General features: G+C 42.9%; 2 protein-coding genes across 2 annotated transcripts; both read right to left on the bottom strand.

Annotated features, from left to right (window-relative positions):
• Positions 1 to 273: 273 nt before the first annotated feature.
• On the bottom strand, positions 274 to 3,652 carry LOC146258764 (sal-like protein 1; the record flags this gene model as incomplete). Its single annotated transcript, XM_084671834.1, has 2 exons — positions 274 to 1,743; positions 1,919 to 3,652. Coding segments are annotated over 2 exons (2,172 nt in total), but the record flags the coding sequence as incomplete, so codon positions are not given.
• A 5,942-nt stretch (positions 3,653 to 9,594) lies between these two features.
• Positions 9,595 to 19,519, bottom strand: rbl2 (retinoblastoma-like 2 (p130)). Its single transcript, XM_084672796.1, has 22 exons — positions 19,215 to 19,519; positions 18,205 to 18,335; positions 17,851 to 18,051; positions 17,602 to 17,666; positions 16,810 to 16,938; positions 16,456 to 16,616; positions 16,287 to 16,351; positions 15,975 to 16,146; positions 15,474 to 15,637; positions 15,135 to 15,247; positions 14,860 to 14,963; positions 14,564 to 14,701; positions 14,223 to 14,387; positions 13,742 to 13,853; positions 13,380 to 13,646; positions 12,900 to 13,132; positions 12,339 to 12,515; positions 12,076 to 12,147; positions 11,717 to 11,816; positions 11,212 to 11,471; positions 10,819 to 11,007; positions 9,595 to 10,446 (listed from the first exon to the last, which is right to left on the bottom strand). Exons 1-22 carry the CDS (start codon positions 19,350 to 19,352, stop codon positions 10,279 to 10,281), a joined length of 3,324 nt encoding a protein of 1,107 aa, XP_084528922.1. The 5' UTR covers positions 19,353 to 19,519; the 3' UTR covers positions 9,595 to 10,278.
• Between the last annotated feature and the right edge of the window lie 1,063 nt (positions 19,520 to 20,582).

The following is a 20,582-nucleotide window of genomic DNA, read 5'->3' as shown; positions in this document are numbered from 1 at the left end:
CTTTGGGGTAATGTTTCAGTGACTGTGAGGGAGATTTGTGGTGCATTTAGAATTAGTTTTAATTGAAAGATAAAGATGGGACTCACTGCTGAACAGACAAGGTTTTACAATTTTTGAAACATGAAAATATGAAACTTATTTCAGAAACTGAGAAAAATTAAGATAATTACTGACTTTCATTCAGACACAAGAAGGAACTATGCACAGATGTACATGTACACCATATCTGAAAACACTCATATTATCATAACAAAGACTTGATAAATACAAAACACATCAATATTGTACTGCTCATACATGTCCTTCTAAATAACTGAATTTAACTCATGTTTTCATTATAAAGATATGAATCACAATCAGTTTTATTAAGACAAATACTTCCGGTTTGCATAACTTCCCTGCATCAGCTGTTACCTTAAAGAGAATGTCACAACAAATCTTATCATCCAATTACACACATGGACACACCTTACACAGAGTAAACTGGTTTCAGGACAAACATGCTCCTATGAGTTTTTTGGAGAGAAACAAGAATGTGAATGATCAAAGCATTGCCCTTCTGAATATTATTATGTATTTTTTTGTTATCAGTGAACAGTAAAAATATTAACTATTGCACTAAACAAGGTTGTCTGTCTTTTACCAAAATTGCCAATGCAGTATTGTAAAATGTTTATGAAGTAAATGCTCCATCTTTATTTGCAATGTGAAAAAAATACGAATAAAGGAAAAACAAATATCAATGCGAACAAGTCTACCTGTTTAAACTACAACATAAACATTGCTACAAATATATATTTGCTTTCTCAAATATACAACTGAAGTTAATAACAAATATTTAAAGTGATGGTTAAACATTGGAAACATAACACTCAGAATATTTAGACACATGAGTTATATTAATTTAAACAGTTTCACAATACATTTTTAAGATTATTTAGCTATTTAATTATGCTTTTTTAAATTATAACCTTTCAGAGACATATCAGTATTCAACCAGCCATTACCATTAGGAGTTCAAAACTAAATGCTCCCAACCTTAGCAACCATAGCAGAGGTTTTTTTGACAGAAAAGCAATTCAAATGTAAAATTATGCTTTTAGCATCATAAGCGCCTCAAAATGACTGTAGAAAAGTCTAATTTTAAGAAAGGTTTTTTCAACACAGAAATTCACAAAAGGCAAACAACACATTAGAAAGAGAATACTTCACTATGAGACTCCAATAGTTTCATAACCAATATTTAACAACTTTCTAAAGAACATAAACTACCCTCCCAAAATCAAATCAAACTACAGTATAATCCTAATTGGCAATCATTTCCTTCCTCTCTTCTATTAAACGTGTGAAACAGTAATTCCTATCACTATCTGCTGTAGTCTTGCCATGCATTGTTAAGGAGTTGTTGTGGTCATTGTGGCGAAGCTTATCCAAACCAACAGTTATGCCTCCAATAGGTGAAGTTCTCTTGGCTCCTACTGGCCCAGAGCAATAGGACACATCCCCAGCCTGGATTATTGAGATATCATTGGCCCTTTTTGTCAAGGTTTTTGAGAGAGAATCTGTATAGTGGTTCCAAAGATACATGGAATTACCATTGCTGGATCTGACCATCATGTCCTTTTGAGGAGGTTCTGGGAGCCTCACAGGATGGGTCCCTATAATTGTCAACGGTCCTTCTACCGACAGTCTGCGACCCCTTCTTGTTGGGGTGCTGTTCCACATGTGAGTTCCCATGTGGACCTGAAAGGGGAAGCGAGAAACAATTAAATAAACAAAATCAGGCCCAGTTACAATACATACACAATGGCGGAGTCAATGTATAAAATCAAACACTTTATGATAGGGAAGGCTATAACTGAACAACCGTTTATATATGTTTCCAAATCAGAAGTGAAAGTGGACATGTGTAGCCTACCTTCAGATTTCCTTTGGTAGTGAATGCCCTTCCACAGACGGTGCATGCAAAAGGTTTCTCCCCGGTGTGGGTCCTCTCATGGATCTGAAGAGCACTGGAGGAAGAGAAGGTCTTTCCACAGTTCAAGCAGTAGTGCTGCTTAGGTGTCCTTCGAGGTGTTGGAGCATCAACAACTGATGTGGCGGAGGCAGTGCTCAAACCAGAAGAGTCCCTTTCTTTGCCTGAAACATTCAGGAAGTTGTTTACCTCTGTCTTGATGATGATTGGAGAGTTCATGGATTGGCCAGATGGGATGAGACTGGAGGCAAGACTGGGATTGGAAGACTCAAACAGCTGAGAAGGCAGATCCCTCATCTGGTGAGTTAGCATGTGCTGCTTCAGGTTCCCCTTTGTTGAAAATCCCCTGTTACAAGCTGTGCAAATGAATGGTCTTTCCTTGGTATGACTTCGATAATGGATGTCCAAGGCACTTTGGCAAGTAAATGTCTTACCACATATATCGCATGCAGTGTTCTTTAAGAAGCCTTGTTCATGGAAGGAGGTAATCATATCTGAGGGTCCCTTGAGATCTTTTAGTGGTTTTAGGTCTAAGGTTGCAATGTCAGGGGAATTAAGCTGCAGTGGTCTTGAATTTATTTGTGCATGGTATGAATCCTGGAACCATGTAGGGTTACACTCAACAGAGACACTCTTGTTTGGGGACATACATGTAGGCTGTTTTGAATTTATCGTGTCAGGGCCTGCAAAGCCTTTCAGGCCACCGGAAAGAGATGATGAATCATAGAGCTGGCAGTCCTCTTCAGTTAATGTTACTTCCTTCAGGCAGTTGCCATGCGTCGTCATTACTTTGCCAAGGTAGCTCATCTCTTTACCATCAAAGGAATATGCTGCCATGTTATCTGAAGATGGAGATGAGCTGCCAGATGATGAATCAAACCGTGGCATGATTCCACTGTCTTGAAAGTCCTCCATTTCTTTATCTGAAAACTTGTCCAAGTCTTCTCCAGATTCCATTGACTTTGTATTGTTCTGGTTTGGAAGGGATACAGAGGGGATCTGGCCACCAGTGTGCATGCGGATATGTTGCTGAAGGACCATGGCGTTAGTAAACGTTCTTTGGCAGATGGGGCAAGAGTGTTGAACTCTCAACGGTGGCGTGGCACGATGAACAGCAAGGTGTGTCTTAAGGTTTCCTTTGGTAGAGAACGCTCGGCCACACACTCGGCACCTGTAGGGTCGCTCTCCTGTATGTGTACGGTAGTGCATTCTCAGGGCACTCTGACAGCTCAATACTCGATGACAGATGATGCACTCATTTGGGTCACCCACCTTCTTGTCAATGCTCTCCACCAGTTCCTGCAGTTTGGAGGTTTCAGAACTCTGTAACAGATTAACTCCCCCAAAGGAATAATTGGTATTGAACTTCTTCATCTTGTTGGGATCTGCATGGATTGACTGGATATCAGTGGCTAGATGATCAGGTGATCCTTCCGCTTTAGGGGTCATTTTGGGGACCAAGTTTAAAGGGAGTTTCAGACCTTCACTTTTGAGATTGATGCTAGGGTTAGGGCTTTTTACCGCCTCTGTGAAGTCAGTGTTCGTGTTATGCTTCTCTGATGTAACAAAGTCACCAATTTCTGGTCTAAAAGGTGTGCTTATAGAGACAGACTGCTCCTCTTTCTTGATGAGAGAGAAGATTGGGGGATCTTGATGAAAGCAGCAAGTCAGTAGATGTAGGTAAAGCAATCAGAGGTGGTTTACCATCAAGCCAGCATGTGACTGCTTTCTCTGGGGGCATAGACATGCCGTAAGGAATTCCATTGCTTGTTGGAATATTGTCTAGGTGTTCTGGAACAGGGTACGGATTCATTTGGATATGTGGATATCTTTCCTTGTGGCGCTGAAAGTGTACCTTTAAGTTTCCACGCGTGGAGAAACGATTTCCACAGATGTTGCATTTGTATGGCCTCTCTCCAGTGTGTGAACGTAAATGGATCTGCAAGGCACTGTCACTCCCAAATACTTTGGCGCAAAATCTACATCTATGTTTGAAGAAAGCCTCTTTGGAAGGTATTTGGGGATCAAAACCTGTTGTATTTGTTGGTTTTCCTTGAATTTGCTGTGCCAATGATGTCAAAGTGTTGGGGTTCTCCGAATTTTGACTTGGTATTGTACAAGCAGCTGGTTGATTGTTTTGTGGCGAATGAGGTAGACTGGAGTCATTCAATGATTTTACAAAGCTGTCTGGTCCAAATACTCTTATGGACTGCTTCTTTTGCGCTGATAAATTCAGTTTAGGGTATAGACTGCTTTCAAATGTGGACTGCTTCTTGGAAAGCTGCTTACTCATGGCCGAGTTCACCAGTTTACCCATGCTTTGTAAGGGTTCTGAACTAGACTGGGTACCGTCACCATGACTACTCTTGGCTACCTGTACCATTGCTGATAGTTGTTTAAAGTGACCAATACTAGCAGACTGGCTGGCCAGGTTCTGAGTAAGACCAGCCGCTGCAGCTAGCTGCTGGGACAGATGTGAGCTCAAGGTCATGAGCTGATTGGCCTGCTTTGACAAGGGTAAGTCCTGGGTGCAGCTTGAGGTTGCTTCTGACATCTTCAACCTCTGGGAGGCAAACAACAAAACCTGGTGACGAATTTGATCGATTAGCTGTAGCTGGTGGATCTGCTGTAACTGCAGAGCCAAAAGCTGCTCCATGAGAGATGAGACAGACATCTTACCATTACCACTACAACTAAAGTCAGCACAATTGAGCTGTGTAAACTGTGCCACCGCAACTTTGGTGCTCTCAAGGTTCTCAATAATGACGTTGCTGTTGATCCATGAGAACATTCTCTTTTCCGATGGGTTGCTAGGTTGAGGTAGCGATGTAGGGAGAACGGAGGAAAATGAGATGTTGTCAGTCATGTTTTCAGTGCTACTGCCATTGCAGCTGCTGCCACTGGTGCTGCTTGGTCTATCAAGACTACCATTACTGCTCTTAACTCCAGAAAAATCCATAGATTCTTCACTTTCCTCCATTTGGTCCTCAAGGACATCATTGATTTCTTCAGTTTCAAAACTGTTGACCATTTGACTCTGTTCTCCTGGTGTATTAGGAGTTGAGAAGCCAATAGAGAACATTTCAGAAAGCAACTCTGGGTCTTCATTTTCATTCACAATCAGGACTAAATTAGTTTGAGAGCATTCTTTCCTGTGTTCCCCCAGATCTGACAGCTTAGTAAACTCAGCACAGCACCTGCTACAGACATAACCCTTGAAGACCACTGAGGAAGGTATTGTCAAAGAAAGTTGCAAATCCCCTGAAATACACAAGAAGGGGATGTCATGGTCAAAATGTGAATATGAAGATTAAAAAAGAAAAAAAAACATGAATGATAACCATCCATAGTAATGACACTGTACAACACAATAACTCATTACACATTCTCAGAGTTTTTTTTTGTCTAATTGTATGAGCCTATGAGAAGAAAACAACTGAAAAGGTGTCAGGCACAAATATACAATATTGAGATGTTGATAGTTTCTGATATGTTGTCATTGCTCGTTCGTCATGTACACTTACAATAAAGACAAACATGAAACGCGTAAGTAAGAAAGACAGGCTACATTATAATATAAATAAAGTACACCACAAAACTAGAATCCATTGTATTTAAAAACTGGTTGTATATGCTGTCATCAATGCAAAACATTCATCCAACATTAAAATGTAGAAAACATAAAGTTATTTGTTAAGTGAGAATAAAAGTCGAAACAAAACTAACATACAAACTATTGAGAAGTAACTGATATCAATTAGCCTATAGCTGTGATAAAATCAACATTATAAAATACTGTAAGTTATATCAAACCATGTTTCGAAACATGTTTGTAAAATACTGTAAGTTTTATCGAAACCAGGTTTATTCATTGCTTTCTGAATCTTTAGGGTAAAAATTGAATGACCAACTTCCTACATAAGATGTACATTTTCGAATAGAAATAACCAAAAGAAACATACCCACGTTTTCGGATAAAGACATGTTATGGTCCAACTCGACATGTTGTGGTTTTGCCTGTTTTCTGCGCGACATGCTTTCCCACTCCGCATTAGTGCCGAAGGTACTAAAACATGCTTTAATGGAGTTACGATAGTCGAATCTATCAACGAGCTAGAGCTCGTCCTGTGGACTAGGTTACAAGTTGTGCCAGCTGACTCAACATGCACGGCGGGACTCGCTTTCGTGGATCACACAGCACTGACCACTCAACACGCCCATCAATGTCCTTTACAGAGGTGAGGTAGACTATAGTCCCAAACTTTTTTTTTTTTACATTTATGTTGACGTAAGCAGAGTCAATTGGTGTTCTATATTAAGTAGACTGTACATCGTATTTGTACACATTACAATACATTTTATGTGACTATTTATTTTATCCACAAAATTCAAGTGACCTGAACAAGCTACCTAACAGGTTAGGAATTCACTCCCCCCTTTGAAGTTCTGTGTACATGACAATTACTGTCCACCAGATCCTTTGAATCTGGCTGATTCATGTCACAGAGCCAAATACACAAATACATATCTGTCTCGTCCTCCTCTTTCACAGGTAAGGACCGGCAGGCAGTAAGCCAGGTGCTCAATGCTACATTACATCCTATGACTCATGCACAGTGCCGTCATTAGATACAGTATGAAGGGTTGTGTGATCGTACACAAACATCTTATGCCTTGGGGCCTTGGTAACAGACAGCGGGGCCAATTTGACACTGAGTTGTGTCAACAATAACAGAACCTCTTAAACACCTTCCAGTGACTGAGAGAGAATATTATGAAAGCCTGTATCAAAATAAGCTATGAAAAAAAAAACTTTCAAAATAAGCTATGAAAAAATGGTTGGTCAAATATAATGTATTAATACATTTGGAAAGAAAAAGAGCCTTTGCTATAAAAATGTGTATTTTAAATGGTCATACAGAAAGAAAAACTGCATCCCATGACCATTATACTACAAAACATCAATTTATTACATAACTTTATTCTTTCTCTAACTCAGTAAGTTTACTTCAAGAAAATATAGTGGGTAAATGTCAGTCTGAGATACATTTAGGATTTTTGACCTCCAACTGGTGATGTCAGATGAGTGATAACAGACAGTTATATGCCTAACAGAAAATGTATTGAGTCAATTTCATGATTTCATCCTCTGTCATCGCAGCCAGATCTCATGCAGCGTTTAAAACAATGTAACTGTTTGTGAGGAAAAAATTGTGTTTGGATGGAGAATGAATGCTGAGGAAAACAATGTTGTTTAACCCCCATCTGGCCTTCAGATGGATGTGACTTACAATGTCCCCCTAGTACTAACAAAAGAAGCTTATGAATGCTATGATTAATGCTATGCATTTCTATTCCTAGTTCTATAGAATAGTATAGATCCTGAATTCAAAATAATTTGCTAAATGCACACAAACTGGGCAAAAGGCAACACAGACTGAGATTGAATGAAAAAGTTGCTATTTTTTTCAACAACAAAAACTTGGGAAAATGTTTGTAGGGTGCTATCTGTTCCAATGACATCATTTGACAGATGGTGAGTGATTACACGTTCGCCTTGGTCAAGTTAGTCTCCTGTTTATGAAACTATCCTAGCCCTCTCTCAGGCATAAACTCCCCGGGTATTGTGTAGCCCCCGTAAGCATATGACTTCCTCAAATTTACTGTTTGTAATTTTTGAAAGGTAGACATGAAGTTTGTTGCGTGGTAAATCATGCCATAAACAATAAACAAAGGTACAGATGCAGTGACAAACAACACCAAATGCTGTCACTCACTGACCTCTGGATTTAATACTATCCTGTCAATCTCTTAACAGTCACTCTTAAAATCTCCGGTGTTTACAACATCCTCGAAAAGATGTCCACGGCTAGAAGGAATTGCCAATCTACACAGGCAAATTATAGCATGACGATTTATGACTGAACTGTCACTCAATTCACAGGCATTTTTATACTTAGCTTTATGTAAATATCAAAAACGTACATATTTATTTAGTTATGATCAATGTGTTATAAATAAATATAATTTACAACTGTCTGTCTTTTTTTGGCAGATTCATCTGTGAACGAGAGCTGAGAAAAATAATTTAAAAAAATTAAGATATATTTTTGAACTTTTTAGACAGACAGGAAATACATGGGATAGAGAGAGGGGAAGACATGCAGAAATGGCCTGAGCCAGAATCAAACCCGGGCTTTGCATGTGGGTATGATCCACGCTCTGGGCATCCTAGGGCACTGTACAACGCTCAGGTGAGCTTTCTCCTGGGCCTTTCTGTGAGGAGTTTGCATGTTCCCCCCAACTCTCACATGGGTTTCCTTTGCACAAAACCCCCAATATAAAAACATACAGAACCGATCGCTCATAGGTGAGAACTTGGACTTGGCTCCTGGGCGCCATTGTTATGGTTGACCACAGGTCCTGACAACAATTAGAGGAAGGACAGTAAGATGAGAAAAAGGATAAACTTTTTTTTTTCCAGTGGGGAGTGTGTGTGTGTGTGTGTGTGTGATGTTGCCTGATTAATAAATGTGTCTTTGTCTTACAGATCCACTGCACAGTCAATGACAACTGCATTTATGTTTTCCTTCCACACAATGTTGATGTAAAAATTTATCTGTCTCAGTTATGGTAACATTGACAAAAGTTAACGTAATGGAGTGAGTGTTTTGTTTTAAATGACCTATGACCTTGCCAATGTCCTGTTGTAAGGCATCACATCTAACATGAGGAAGAATTTTAAAAAATAACCATGAAATGAAAAAAATTGATTTCTAACACTAGTTTCTGATCAACAGATATTTATTAAAAACGGTTAAAAAAAGAAAATGTTATTGTAATGAAACATATGAGAGATACTACACTCCCGTTTTTGAAGATGAAGAAGTGTAGCCATAAAATTAGATTAGTCTATGAGCTTGTTTTGTTCTTGATTTTATGCTTATGTCCAAACTATGGGATGGAGAAACAGCAAGTACTCAAATTGCAGCTAGATACTCAAAACTAGAGTCTGAGCCCCATCTAGAGGCGAAAAAAACCCAGAACTGACAATGACAACATACAGGAATTTCCAAAGGCAATGCATTTATTTGTAGGAAGAGTATGGAGCGTACAGTTTCATGATTTTAATGAACACATTGATTCAACTAATGGGAGAAGGCACTTCTCAAACTGCAAAAAATAAAATAAAAGGAATTCTTTTTTACAAAATGTACAAACATTTTCCATGACTGGTGATGGGAAGTTGACAGCCAACAACAATACAAATGTAACTTTTTCAAATGTATCTATAAAAGTGATAATGTTACATTTGATATCTAACAATGTAGGAGCTACATGAGACAAAAAAATAAATATTTTTGTCAGTGAGATCGTTTTTTTTATTATCACTAGTATTGTCATAGTTAAAAGGACAAGTTACAACCTAAACTTAAATTATACTAGCTTAAATATTAGGTAAAACACAAATTAAAAACCTGACAAAAGCGCAGTGATGTTTAGTTTTGCTTTGGAAGCCTCTAGATCATATGAAACCTGCATGCGTTATTAGAAAAGCTTTGACATTCATCTCAATAAGAACATACTAAAGGTAAAATGATGTACAAAGTCTTAAGAAGTCATTGTCAAGTGCTTTTGTCTGTGCTGTATTCTTCATTTCATTAATTTCGAAAGCCATTAAATTAACCTCTGAAATACATTTCCATAAATAAAATAGTCAATACATGATGGAATGATGCATTGTACACACCACAGAAAATGTCTAACACTGAGAGGCATTTCTTGGTTCATGGAACAATCTTTTAAGGATTTTCTACTCCAACTTGGAAGTTTGACAGATGGTTTTATCCCTCAAAATATCTGATTGTAGATAGATATATAGCCATGTTGTTTAAAAAATGCTATATAAATAAATATTTATTTGAATATTTTTACCTGCCTTAATCAAAATGAATATTAAAACAAAATTGGACAACTACAGTCTAACAATGTGTAGTAGTAATCAAATCACACCTAAGGTTCAAAAACATCTGATAAACTTTGATTGGGGATTTCAAATCCCTTCCATTGTTGTCAGACTAAATAGTTTAAAGAGTTTTGGGGATGACATTCATTCCTACCGTTTACAGTACAAAGAAGAGCACAGAAACAAGGTTGACCGCTTTTAGCAGTTTGAACTATTCAAATTAAGAAGCTCATGCCCATGCTGAGAAACCGCCAATCAAAATCAAACCGCATCTGCTGTGACCTCCTGGCGACGTTGACGCCATCTAGCGACAGTCTAGCGACAGCCAAGAGCTCCCTCAGTGGGAGGAGCTGCGGTCGTTGGCCACGTCCTGCAGTCTGCGCAGGAGGGCGGTCCGGTGGTCGTGACACACCCTCTTGGGAGATGGCTCCTCCTCCAGCTGCATGCTGCGCTTCTTGGTGGGGGTCTCGCCTGTCCGGATCATACTGTTGATCTCCTGCAGACGCTGGGAGAACACCACAGGACCACTGAGGATCCACACCAGCTGTGGTAAAGCTACCTTCACATGGCCCTGAACACACCCCTTTCACCCTCAGTGACTGATCTGGTTCAGTCATGAGTACATCATTGAATATGACATCAATCTTTTATTCATAATACCAGTATAATATACACAACACAGAAAATATATATCAGTATATCAATGAAATGTTCCATAAGTTCATAACGCACATAACAATGTCTTAAACAGCAACAATATGACCAACCCAAGAGTAAATCAGTAAGACATCTGCATCGTGTATCAACATGCACGATACACAAGAGTGTGCCTGACATTTGTTAGGGTGTGTGTGTGTGTGTGTGTATGCTGACTCACGTGGGCCGGGCTGCTGCAGATGTAGTAGAAGATCTTGTCGCGGGCGGTGGGAGGGGTGGTGGTGGTGGTGGCGGCGGGGCCAGGGCTCTTGTGGGGAGAGATGTAGATGGAGTGGTTGTGCGAGAGCAGGACCCTGCGTGGAGAGCTGCTCCTCATACAGGGGTATGGGCACAGCGGGGGGGACTCCGTCTAGGATACACACACACACACACACACATACAGATGCACACACACATACAGACACACAGAATTTGTTTTAGAACATACTAGTGTAGTCATATAAGCGTACACTATACATCGTAGTGTACTAACACTATATTAGTCTTTGTGTCACGACTGTATTGGTTAGATGTCCTCGTCGCCCCCCCTCTTCCCCCTTCTGTCCAAACTCACCCCTGCGGAGGGCGAGCCAGGACAGTATCGCAGAGCGTAGAGGCGCATCTGCTTGATGTAGACCAGGTTGTAGAAGTGGATGAGGTCGCCCCTCTCCTCCTCCTCCTGGGCGGCGGGCAGGCCCAGGGATGACGAAGGTGAGAGGGAGGAGACCGTGGAGGAGGAGGGGGCGGCGGTGGGGGTGGAGGGGTCGCTGCCTGGCTGCGGGGCGGGCAGGGTGCTGCTGGAACGGATGGTCATGGGGCTGCTGTCTCCACTCACTGGGGGGGGGGGGGGGAGGGTGAGGATCACCAATGAGTTGTTGTCATCATTCTCATGCGGGTGGAGGGGGTTGAGATGTTTGCAAAGGTTAATAAGCGTGTTTGTGTGTGTGAGTACGTATGAACGTGTGTATATATTTGTGTGGTTTATCTTTGTGTGTGTGTGTGTGTGTGTGTATTTGCATATGTGTGGTTTATGTACAGTATATATGTGTGTGTGTGTGTGTGTGTGTGTGTACTCTCACCCAGCTCCTGCCTAGCGTCTGAAGGAGAGCTCTGTCTGTTGCCCTCACTGTTGCCCGAGTGACGCCTCATCCTCCCAGAGATCAACACACTCCTGTAGACCTGCAGTTGGAATATGAAAATAACATGTGAACAACGCACCACAACACACTGATATGACTCGCTATAGACTCTTCTGTCTTGCCTATCCCTCCACAAGTGACATTGTCTGCTGTGAGTACAAACAGACAGACGGACAGACAGACAGACAGACAGACGGACAGACAGACAGACGGACAGACAGACGGACAGACAGACAGACAGACAGACAGACAGACGGACAGACAGACGGACAGACGGACAGACAGACAGGGGGACTCACACTGCTGCAGGCCTGTGGCTGGGTCCGATAGGACCTCATGATGTTCTGGAAAGACTTGTCCTCCTTGGTCACCTGCAGAACAGTGACAAACACACCAGCCTTGACAACAGGTCAAGTTACCACACACTCACATGCACACCAATCCACAAGAGTACATACTTAAATACACAAATTGTTAACAGGGCAGGTTAACTCTAGGACTCAAACGCACAAGTACAGCATATACATGCGTACGTACAGTACACACACACACACGCACACACCTTGGTCATGACGTAGACTGCACACATGAGGAGCTGGTCGAGGTGGCGGTCCATCATGAGCTCGGTGCAGTGCACCAGAGAGTACTCAAAACACGTCCAGATCTTCCTCCGCAGCTCTGACGAGATGTCCAGCTTCACACACAGGTCTCTCAGGCGGACACTGGCGAGGTGGTACACCTGCCGTTGGCACACTCGTTAGAATCCCACTGGTGGTATTACGATCAGAATAAGCTCCATTTTGAAACTGGCGGGGCTTCCCTGGTAGAGCAGGCACAAACGGAAGTCGACGATTTCGAGGAAGGTAGGCCTACTTAGCGATTAAAATGCCATGAGTGGGTCAAGATCTGACTTTGAAATTCTGGATTCTATTTGTTTGGACAGCATTGGCGTCACAGTACTTTGGAACTTACTAGACAGCCTGAGTAGGCAGGTTTGTTGTTCTGGAGGACGATAACATTTTGTTGGAAGATCATGGGGTATCTTTTACCTTGAAGCATATTTTAAAATGTTTGCTTCTTCCTGGACCACACCAGACTGCGGCAGGAAGACAAAACAACTCACCTTGCGGAAAAACAGTGAAAGGGAGCCCTTCCTCTGAGGCTTGCTGATTGGCTTGCTGGCTGCAGGGCTTCCCTGGGGGGCGGGACTGCTTTGGGTGGTGGTCACTACTGGTTGGGTGCTCAGAGTGCCAGTCAGGGATTGGGCAGTCAGAGGCTGCAGTGTGGCTCCGCCTTGTCCCGTCACACTCACTTGGACAGGGATGAAGGTGATACCTCCGTTCTCATTTGCTATTCCTGCAGAGGTCAAAGGGCATTAGAATGGCCACTACCATTGCGCTACACTCAATACTAAAGGTAACTTCCCACATACATGCAGAAGATGGAAACGCACACGTAACAAATGCTACAACAAACCAATCTATCGTACATGTGAGATGGTAATATGGCGCTCTCTAGAGTTCACACCTAAAGCTACACATACAATGCGCTGCACACAAAACCTTGGGATCGGACACTAACAAGACAATCCCCTCGCCCTCACCTTGCACCGGTATGGTGACCGTCTGGCCGTTGTTGGCGGTGACGGTGGCCGTCGCCATGGAGACCACGGTCTGCCCGGCGGGGATGGTGCTGACCAGGGGGCTCTGGGTGCCCCTGATAGGCGTGGCGGCCGTGGTGATGGTGGTCGTGGAGGAGGAGGGTTCGATGGTGACGGCGTTGGCGCCGTCAACGAACAGACGGCGCCTGAATGTGCCGGTGGGGGGGGAGCTGTAGCGGTCCTGGAGCGTGGCGGGAGAGGGAGACACGCCTGGAGGGGGGGGGGAGGAGGGGGGGATCAAAATAATGAACTACTTGACCAAAAAAACTAATAAAACGTCACACCTTCCATGCACACACAGTCACCTCTGGCGGTGCTGTGGGAGGTGAGGTCAGCTCCGTGGTGGATGGGGGTCCGAGGGGCACTACCACTGCTGCTGCCTGCGTCGCTGTCCTCCAGGTACTGAGGAAGCATCACCTAGAGCACCAAACACACACACACACACACACACACATGAGCTCCTCTGGGACTCACATCTAAACACCACATGCATACACAGTTATCTGTCAGTATGAAAGCCCTTGATGTCTCTTCTTTAAGTTCAGTTATGGGGTGTGTCATCTAATTACAGTTTTGAATTGCGTACGCAGTTTCCTTGAAGCGTGATGCCTCTGTCGAGGGCCGATTTGTTATTGGGCCTGGAATATAAGTATATATTTATTATTATTATTTATTATTTGTGTGCGCGCGTGTGTGCATGTGTGCGAGCATGTCTGTGCTTGAGTGTTGAGTGTGTGTGAGCCGGTGTGTGGGTACAGGGGTGAGGTATTGTGGGCCAGCTCAGACCTCCTGGCAGGCAGGGACTCGGTTCTTGGCCCCCTTCACGCTGTCCCACAGTGGGGAGTCTCCTCTCCATGCCAGGCTGTCCAGGACCTGCTCCTCCACCTGGTTCAGATGCTTCACCACCTCCCGGAACAGACCCTGCTCCGCCCGCACCAGCACCTCAATCACCTGGGCATACACACACACACACACACACACACACACAGGAGTGGAGAAAGTCACTAACAGACTGTTTCAAGTAGATGTGAGTGTGTTTCTCCATGTTTAGGAGAGTAAGGTCTGTTTCCCGTGCAGCAGTCAAGATGTTGGTGTGTCATGAGGCTAGGGCCAGTGTGTTGTCCTACCTTGTAGAAGTGGTAGGCAGGAAGCTGGAATATCTGGATGACTTTGGGGAACTCCCCAGGGGGGCGGTAGGAGAACATGACGATCTCCACGCAGCAGGCCAGGAGGGAGCGATGGAACATGTCCTGCTCCAGAATACCCTGCAGTGTGCAACAACACACAGACCACTTTCACACTACGTCACACTTTTTGCATTTGGCGGCCCCTGAACATGGGAAAAGAAGGCTTCGACCCATAACCTGACGTTCTTCCTACAAACTGATTAGATGGGCATAACAGTCAGGCTCGATAGACTCACAGATAGGTCTGTGTCTCCTAGTCTCTTCTTCTCCTGATCAATGACAGCCTCCAGTATCTTGTAGTAAAGAGCTTCTGCCAGGCGGAAATACTTGACCGCAATGTCTGTGGGAAAAAGAAAAAAAAAAATATATATATATCCTCATTATGTAGAAAAGGCATCCATCCAGACTCAATTATATGTATGTAGCCAGAGATGTGTGCGTATGTACAGTCTGTTCCAAGTTTGTGGGTATGCGTGTTGGTGTGTGTCCAAGCGTGTGTATGTGTGTGTACCTTTTCCCAGGCCTCCGTTTTCTTCCCCCTTGCTCTCGTAGTGTTGGCAGAAGAGCTGGAACATGTCCTTCAGTCTGGAGGAGATGGCCTCACTGGGGTCCCTGGTACACCCCCTGAACCCAAACATCCCAGCAAGACTGTTAGTCTCTCCACCCCAGACAAACACGGCCCATACAAACCCTTCCACTGAATCTGAGCGAGTCAAAATATTCTGAGCAGGCAAGATAATGCAGAAGTGCATAATCACACATTTGTAAAAGAACGATGCTTAACGTAAATCACTTGGCTTTTGCTGTAAAATCGTAAACATATTTCAAAACAATAAAGAGAGTGTGGTACCTCAGTATGTCCACCAGCCTGGTGCTGGGGCCGTGCTTCAGCCCTGTGAGTAGACTGTGGAGGCGGCCGACGCTCTGCGTGGCGGTGGACACAGGCGTGCCCATGCTGTTGTCCTGGACGTACTTCCTGCCGGTCAGCGGAGTGGATACTTTCAGGGTCGAGACCTGGGAACAGTAGAATGAGGACTGTTTACTTGACACCTTGGCAGAAATAAGGATCAACAAGCTTAAGAAAGTATTAATAGTCAATTTGTTTTAAACAAAAGGGTATACTTTATGAGGACAGAGTAGTACTGGGGTTATGTTCTCGACCTTCACTAAATCACGACTAAAACACTTAGTTAAGTCACAGCGAACGGTATAAGAATAAAACTTTAAAGTCCACACATGCATGTTTATTTGCATACTCCATCAGCTGTGTGATCTTTGATCTCAATCTATTCATTGATGTTGCCATGTGTACTGTTAGTGTGTGTGTGTGTGTGTGTGTGCTGTCTCTCACAGTCAGACTGCTGTATAGTCGGTAGGCCGATGCATCCTCGTTCTCCAGCCCCTCACACAGGCAGGGCCCCGGGGTGCCGATGTCCTCATTGGCCCCCTCTCCCAAGAAGATCCTCTCGTCCAGACTGCCTATGGCCAACACGTGTTCCTCATACACCCGGCCCAGAGACGCACTGGAGAGCCAGAACAAAAGCACAACACGGTCATACACCCGAGTCACATGCATTCGCGCACGGGCTCACATGCACACAGGGATCAGAAGCATGATATAGTGCTATTCCACTAGCCACTAGAATGACAGGTCGACACTTACAAACTGTCTCCAAAATTCATAGGATCCAGGAACCCGGTTAGGCTATCCTCCTTCCCTTTGAGAATCTGTAGAAAACACACACAACAACAAAAATGATTATAAAATGACCCATTTGTTCTATCTACAGGACCTGATTAGATATGGGAGATGGGGCTTTGTTGGTCCTGACCTTCTTGTGGAAAAGCCTCTTGATGAAGGGTTTCCAGAAGTGCTCCTTGACCCCCTTGGCTTCCAGCACCAGCCCATCATGCAGTTCACACAGATGCTCAATGAAGCAGTAGGAGCCAGGGCCAGGCTTGTAGTCCTTGTTGCCAAAGTCCTCGGGTAAGCCTACAGGGGGGGGGGGGGGTGTATTTAAAGTGTTGTTTTCAAAAAGGAGCCCATGGCGTGTCTATCGTGGAGTGCATACAGTATACTTGTTTCTATGGAGGCAGTGCTTGGAAGGGAGGGGCTAGAGTGGACCTACAGAGGAGCATTGGGGGCTAGCATGGTGGACGTAGCCTTAGGATATAGCCGAAGCTACCTCTGAAGTTTGGGTTGAGAAGGTCCCTTCTGCCGTTGCACAGCAAAGCGTTTGTGAACACCAGGTCCAGAGCACACAGCAGCAGGTGGTACGAGTTCACCAGGTCATCGCTGATCATGGGGAAGTTCCCTGGTAGAGGAAGTGGGGAGGGGAAAAAAAACAAGAGGGGAGGAACAGCGAGTGAGTGAGGGTGTGTGTGTGAGTGAGAAACCAGATAAACGATATGAAAACTCCTGGTTGACACTAATTGTATATATCAAACACAGAAACATTGTTGACATGTCCAGTCCTCAGACACAGGCAAGTTCTGTCCCAATTGCAATGGGTTTCCAAGCTAACGGATACACACTAAAGTCATTGGCAGAGAGCAGGAGTTCTACTTTTAATGAGGACTAAAGGACGTGCTTAGGAGGCTAGCCTAGATTCTTTGACTTTCCAGTCAATGCTAACAAGCCTGGACACACACAAACACAATCCTTGCTCAACCATCCATACTGCTGTGGGAACTCTAATCCTTGTTGGCCTCATTCTGCGCTCTGTAGGAAGAAAAAAAATGGGACCACAGCCAGAAGATTTGTCAAGCAAGAGTCACTTCACTGTTACTTTTTGTCTCTGTCCTCGGGGTGTAAATTAGGTTGTTCCCGGCATCACTATAATTTTTCGGAAATCCCAGGGTTGCCTTTAGCCATACAGTGGTTCTTTTAAGAGCACCTTGTTTGTTGTCAGGGTAACTCTCAACGTGAGAAAAATGATAGGTCTCTCTTTCGTAGGAAAGCACACGGGGGCTCTAACCTTTAGCGTGCACAAACAGGATCCAGCAGAAGTTGAAGACTTCCGAGACGGTACATGGATGGCGCCTGCGGTGAAACGAAGAAGAGTGAATGTTTCATTACATATAAACTTGAATCTCGTCACGCCAGTGCAGAACATTTGGTCGAAAACATCATTGAACAGGATTGCACGGCCGAACATTTCAACTGTCAACATATGAATACATAAATAAATAGAAAATGAGGTCAGAGCGTGAGGAGGGAAACCAACCTCTGCTTCCTGTTTCTATGGATCCGCGGGGGGTCATCTGAGGGGGCCTTGAAGATAGCTTTGAAGATGGGCACGTATTTCTTGAAGATGACTGCGGAAACGGTGAAGTTTCTCTCCAGTTTTTCCGTGCTCTGACGGAACTCCTCTGGCAGGTTGGCCATGTCCTGCCACTTCTTCATCTTGTTGAAAAACTCAATAAGGCTTCAGGAAACAGAAAAGGAACAGAGACACCAAATGAATCAAAAACAAGCATACAGAGTTAGTTATATGTCATTACATAAGGTTAGCATTCAGTAATATTCCGTAACAATCAATTTCGTAATAATCCTTGTTTTTTATTTTTACAAAGTGTACCTTTGCTCAGAACAGCGAAGGATCCTGGTCAAGGACACGTAGTTCCCCTCTGTGATGCCTTTGTCAACCGTTGGTACTGCTGTCCTACAGGCCACATACAGAGCACACGCCAGCCAGTGGAGCTCACTTCCCTGTGTGTGTGTGTGTGTGTGTGTGTGTGTGTGTGTGTGTGTGTGTGTGTGTGTGTGTGTGTGTGTGTGTGTGTGTGTGATGGACACAAATTAAGAATATACATAAATATGTACTTTACATATTCATAAACTACTGAACTTTTTATAAGATTAGATGTATAAGCATTTAAGGGGGGACGTGATGACAATAAAACCATTCGGACAAGTGCTAGATTAAAATGCCAGACACAGTTTAATATATATACTGTATATCCCACAGGGCAACTGAGGTCAGATATGAAGTTTGACATTTTGGAAATCCTCCATTTATCTCATCCATATTTGTTATTTGCTTGAACCTATGACAATCCCAGCAATGTACTCCTTACATTTTACTTGGGCAGAAGACTTGTCGGTAGGTTGTTTTCGAATGGTAATGTTAAACAGGCGGCTTTGACGGACCAGCGCGTAGGCTTTATTCGAAAAACATAATTTAATTTGCATTGTCTTAAATGGCAAACAACATTGGGTTTACAAACTTAAATAGTAGAAAAGTAATAATGCAAAGAACCTGAAAGTCAATTACACACAATAGGACGTCGTGTTGTTGTATTGTTGTATTGTCCTAGCCCTAATCGATAGCCTTTTTGCTTTTGGACCGCCTCTTAACGCAATTAACCCCACCCCTTTAAAATCCATAATATGAGTAGCCTACGGCGTAAACAAAACTAGCAATATGTGTGCAAAAAAAAAGAAACGCTAGTATATCCCTTCACCTAAAGCTAGGATTGGCGAGGGAAGGACTGCCTATTCAAAATATGAACGCCAGTAAGCAGGCTCACACTGCCCATAAGGATGTTTTTGTAGGCTATGCGACATATCAGGAATAATAATGCGTACCTCCAATGTGTAATTTTTGCTTATATCCTCATAGCTTCTCCATGCCTCGGTGCTCGCCTCCTCGTCCATATTCAAAGATCGACACAGATCATCAAATCCCATTCTAGCTTGCTGCAAAAAGTCGTCCTCTTCGCTCATTTTGAGTATTCCAATGGGTGTCCTGACAAACAAATTTTGTGCGAACGAGCAGCTTAAGTGTCAGATCAAAGTCGACTTTACATGGGATATTTGTAAAGAACATTAAAATGTTATCTTCGTGTGTGCAGTGAGATATACAGTTCTGTACAGTGCAGCCATTTAAATGTCCTTTGAGTGACAGCTGCTACTATGCGCAGTATATTTACGCTATGTGCGTGTTCACAAAGGCCACTGTCTGGACATAACGCCTGTTTTGGACCAAATGTAATAGCGAATACAGAATTAGCGTAAAGGAGTTCACACCCACTTTATGCGCGTTTAAAATCTTGAATGGTTGAACAACAAGCCAGCGGAACATAGTACTTCCGGTTACAAATTGTGTTCTCGATTCAAGGAGCTTCGTGGTTCTCTATCTTTTTTCTTTCTAAAGAAAAGTAACCTAATTGTATTCCTGTAGAGGAATATATACATTGCGTGGTTTTAATGTTTTATTTTTGGGATTTAACCCCAATCAAAAAATCTAATAAGTGTTACCTTGTGCGTAGGCTGCAACATAATTGTAGGCCTAACCAGTATACCAATATTTATTTTAACATTTTAACAAGTTGCAGTTTCCGCAAACTGCATGATAAAGGCAGTAGATGGCGCTGCAGTCTTGGTCATGATATTGAGATCATGAGCTTGTCTATATCTTCATAAAAACCTTCACAAGTGTTTTTTGTTTTGTTTGTTTTTATATAATAAGCCATTTTCACTAATTTCTCAGTTGAAATTATCATTCCAACCTAAATATTTGGTCACAAATTATACAACCAACTCCCATGTAAACCATTTATTTGTGCAAAACGTGTACCTTTGCTCAACCAGCAACCAGTCCTGATTCCTGTATAACAAATACACCTTGTAATGCGCCATACAATGAGATATTTCTCTTAATCCATTGCAATCCATAATTCCATTGTTTCCAAGGGGAAACATCCAGTGTGATGGTGATGATGCAGCCTGGTCAACAAGAACAAATGGAGTCAATGTATTGTGTAGGCCTACTGTATTTTGTGCGTCCTCTGTAATTTGTTTATTTAGCTTGTTTCACCAAAATGATTGCTAATATTTCTGGTAGGATTTAACATGATCGCAAAGCTCTTTGTAAGTACCCCAGCACTGCCTCCAAACCAATACTGTCTGTGTTGACCGTCTAAGCTTTTGTCGTTTTGTAATTTAACATTACAG

This window comes from Hypomesus nipponensis, chromosome 14, assembly GCF_054491055.1.
Source record: "Hypomesus nipponensis isolate SF chromosome 14, ASM5449105v1, whole genome shotgun sequence".
In the NCBI taxonomy this organism is placed as follows: Eukaryota; Metazoa; Chordata; class Actinopteri; order Osmeriformes; family Osmeridae; genus Hypomesus; species Hypomesus nipponensis.
Note: the sequence above shows the minus strand (reverse complement) of the source record. Positions and strands in the feature narration are given on the sequence as shown.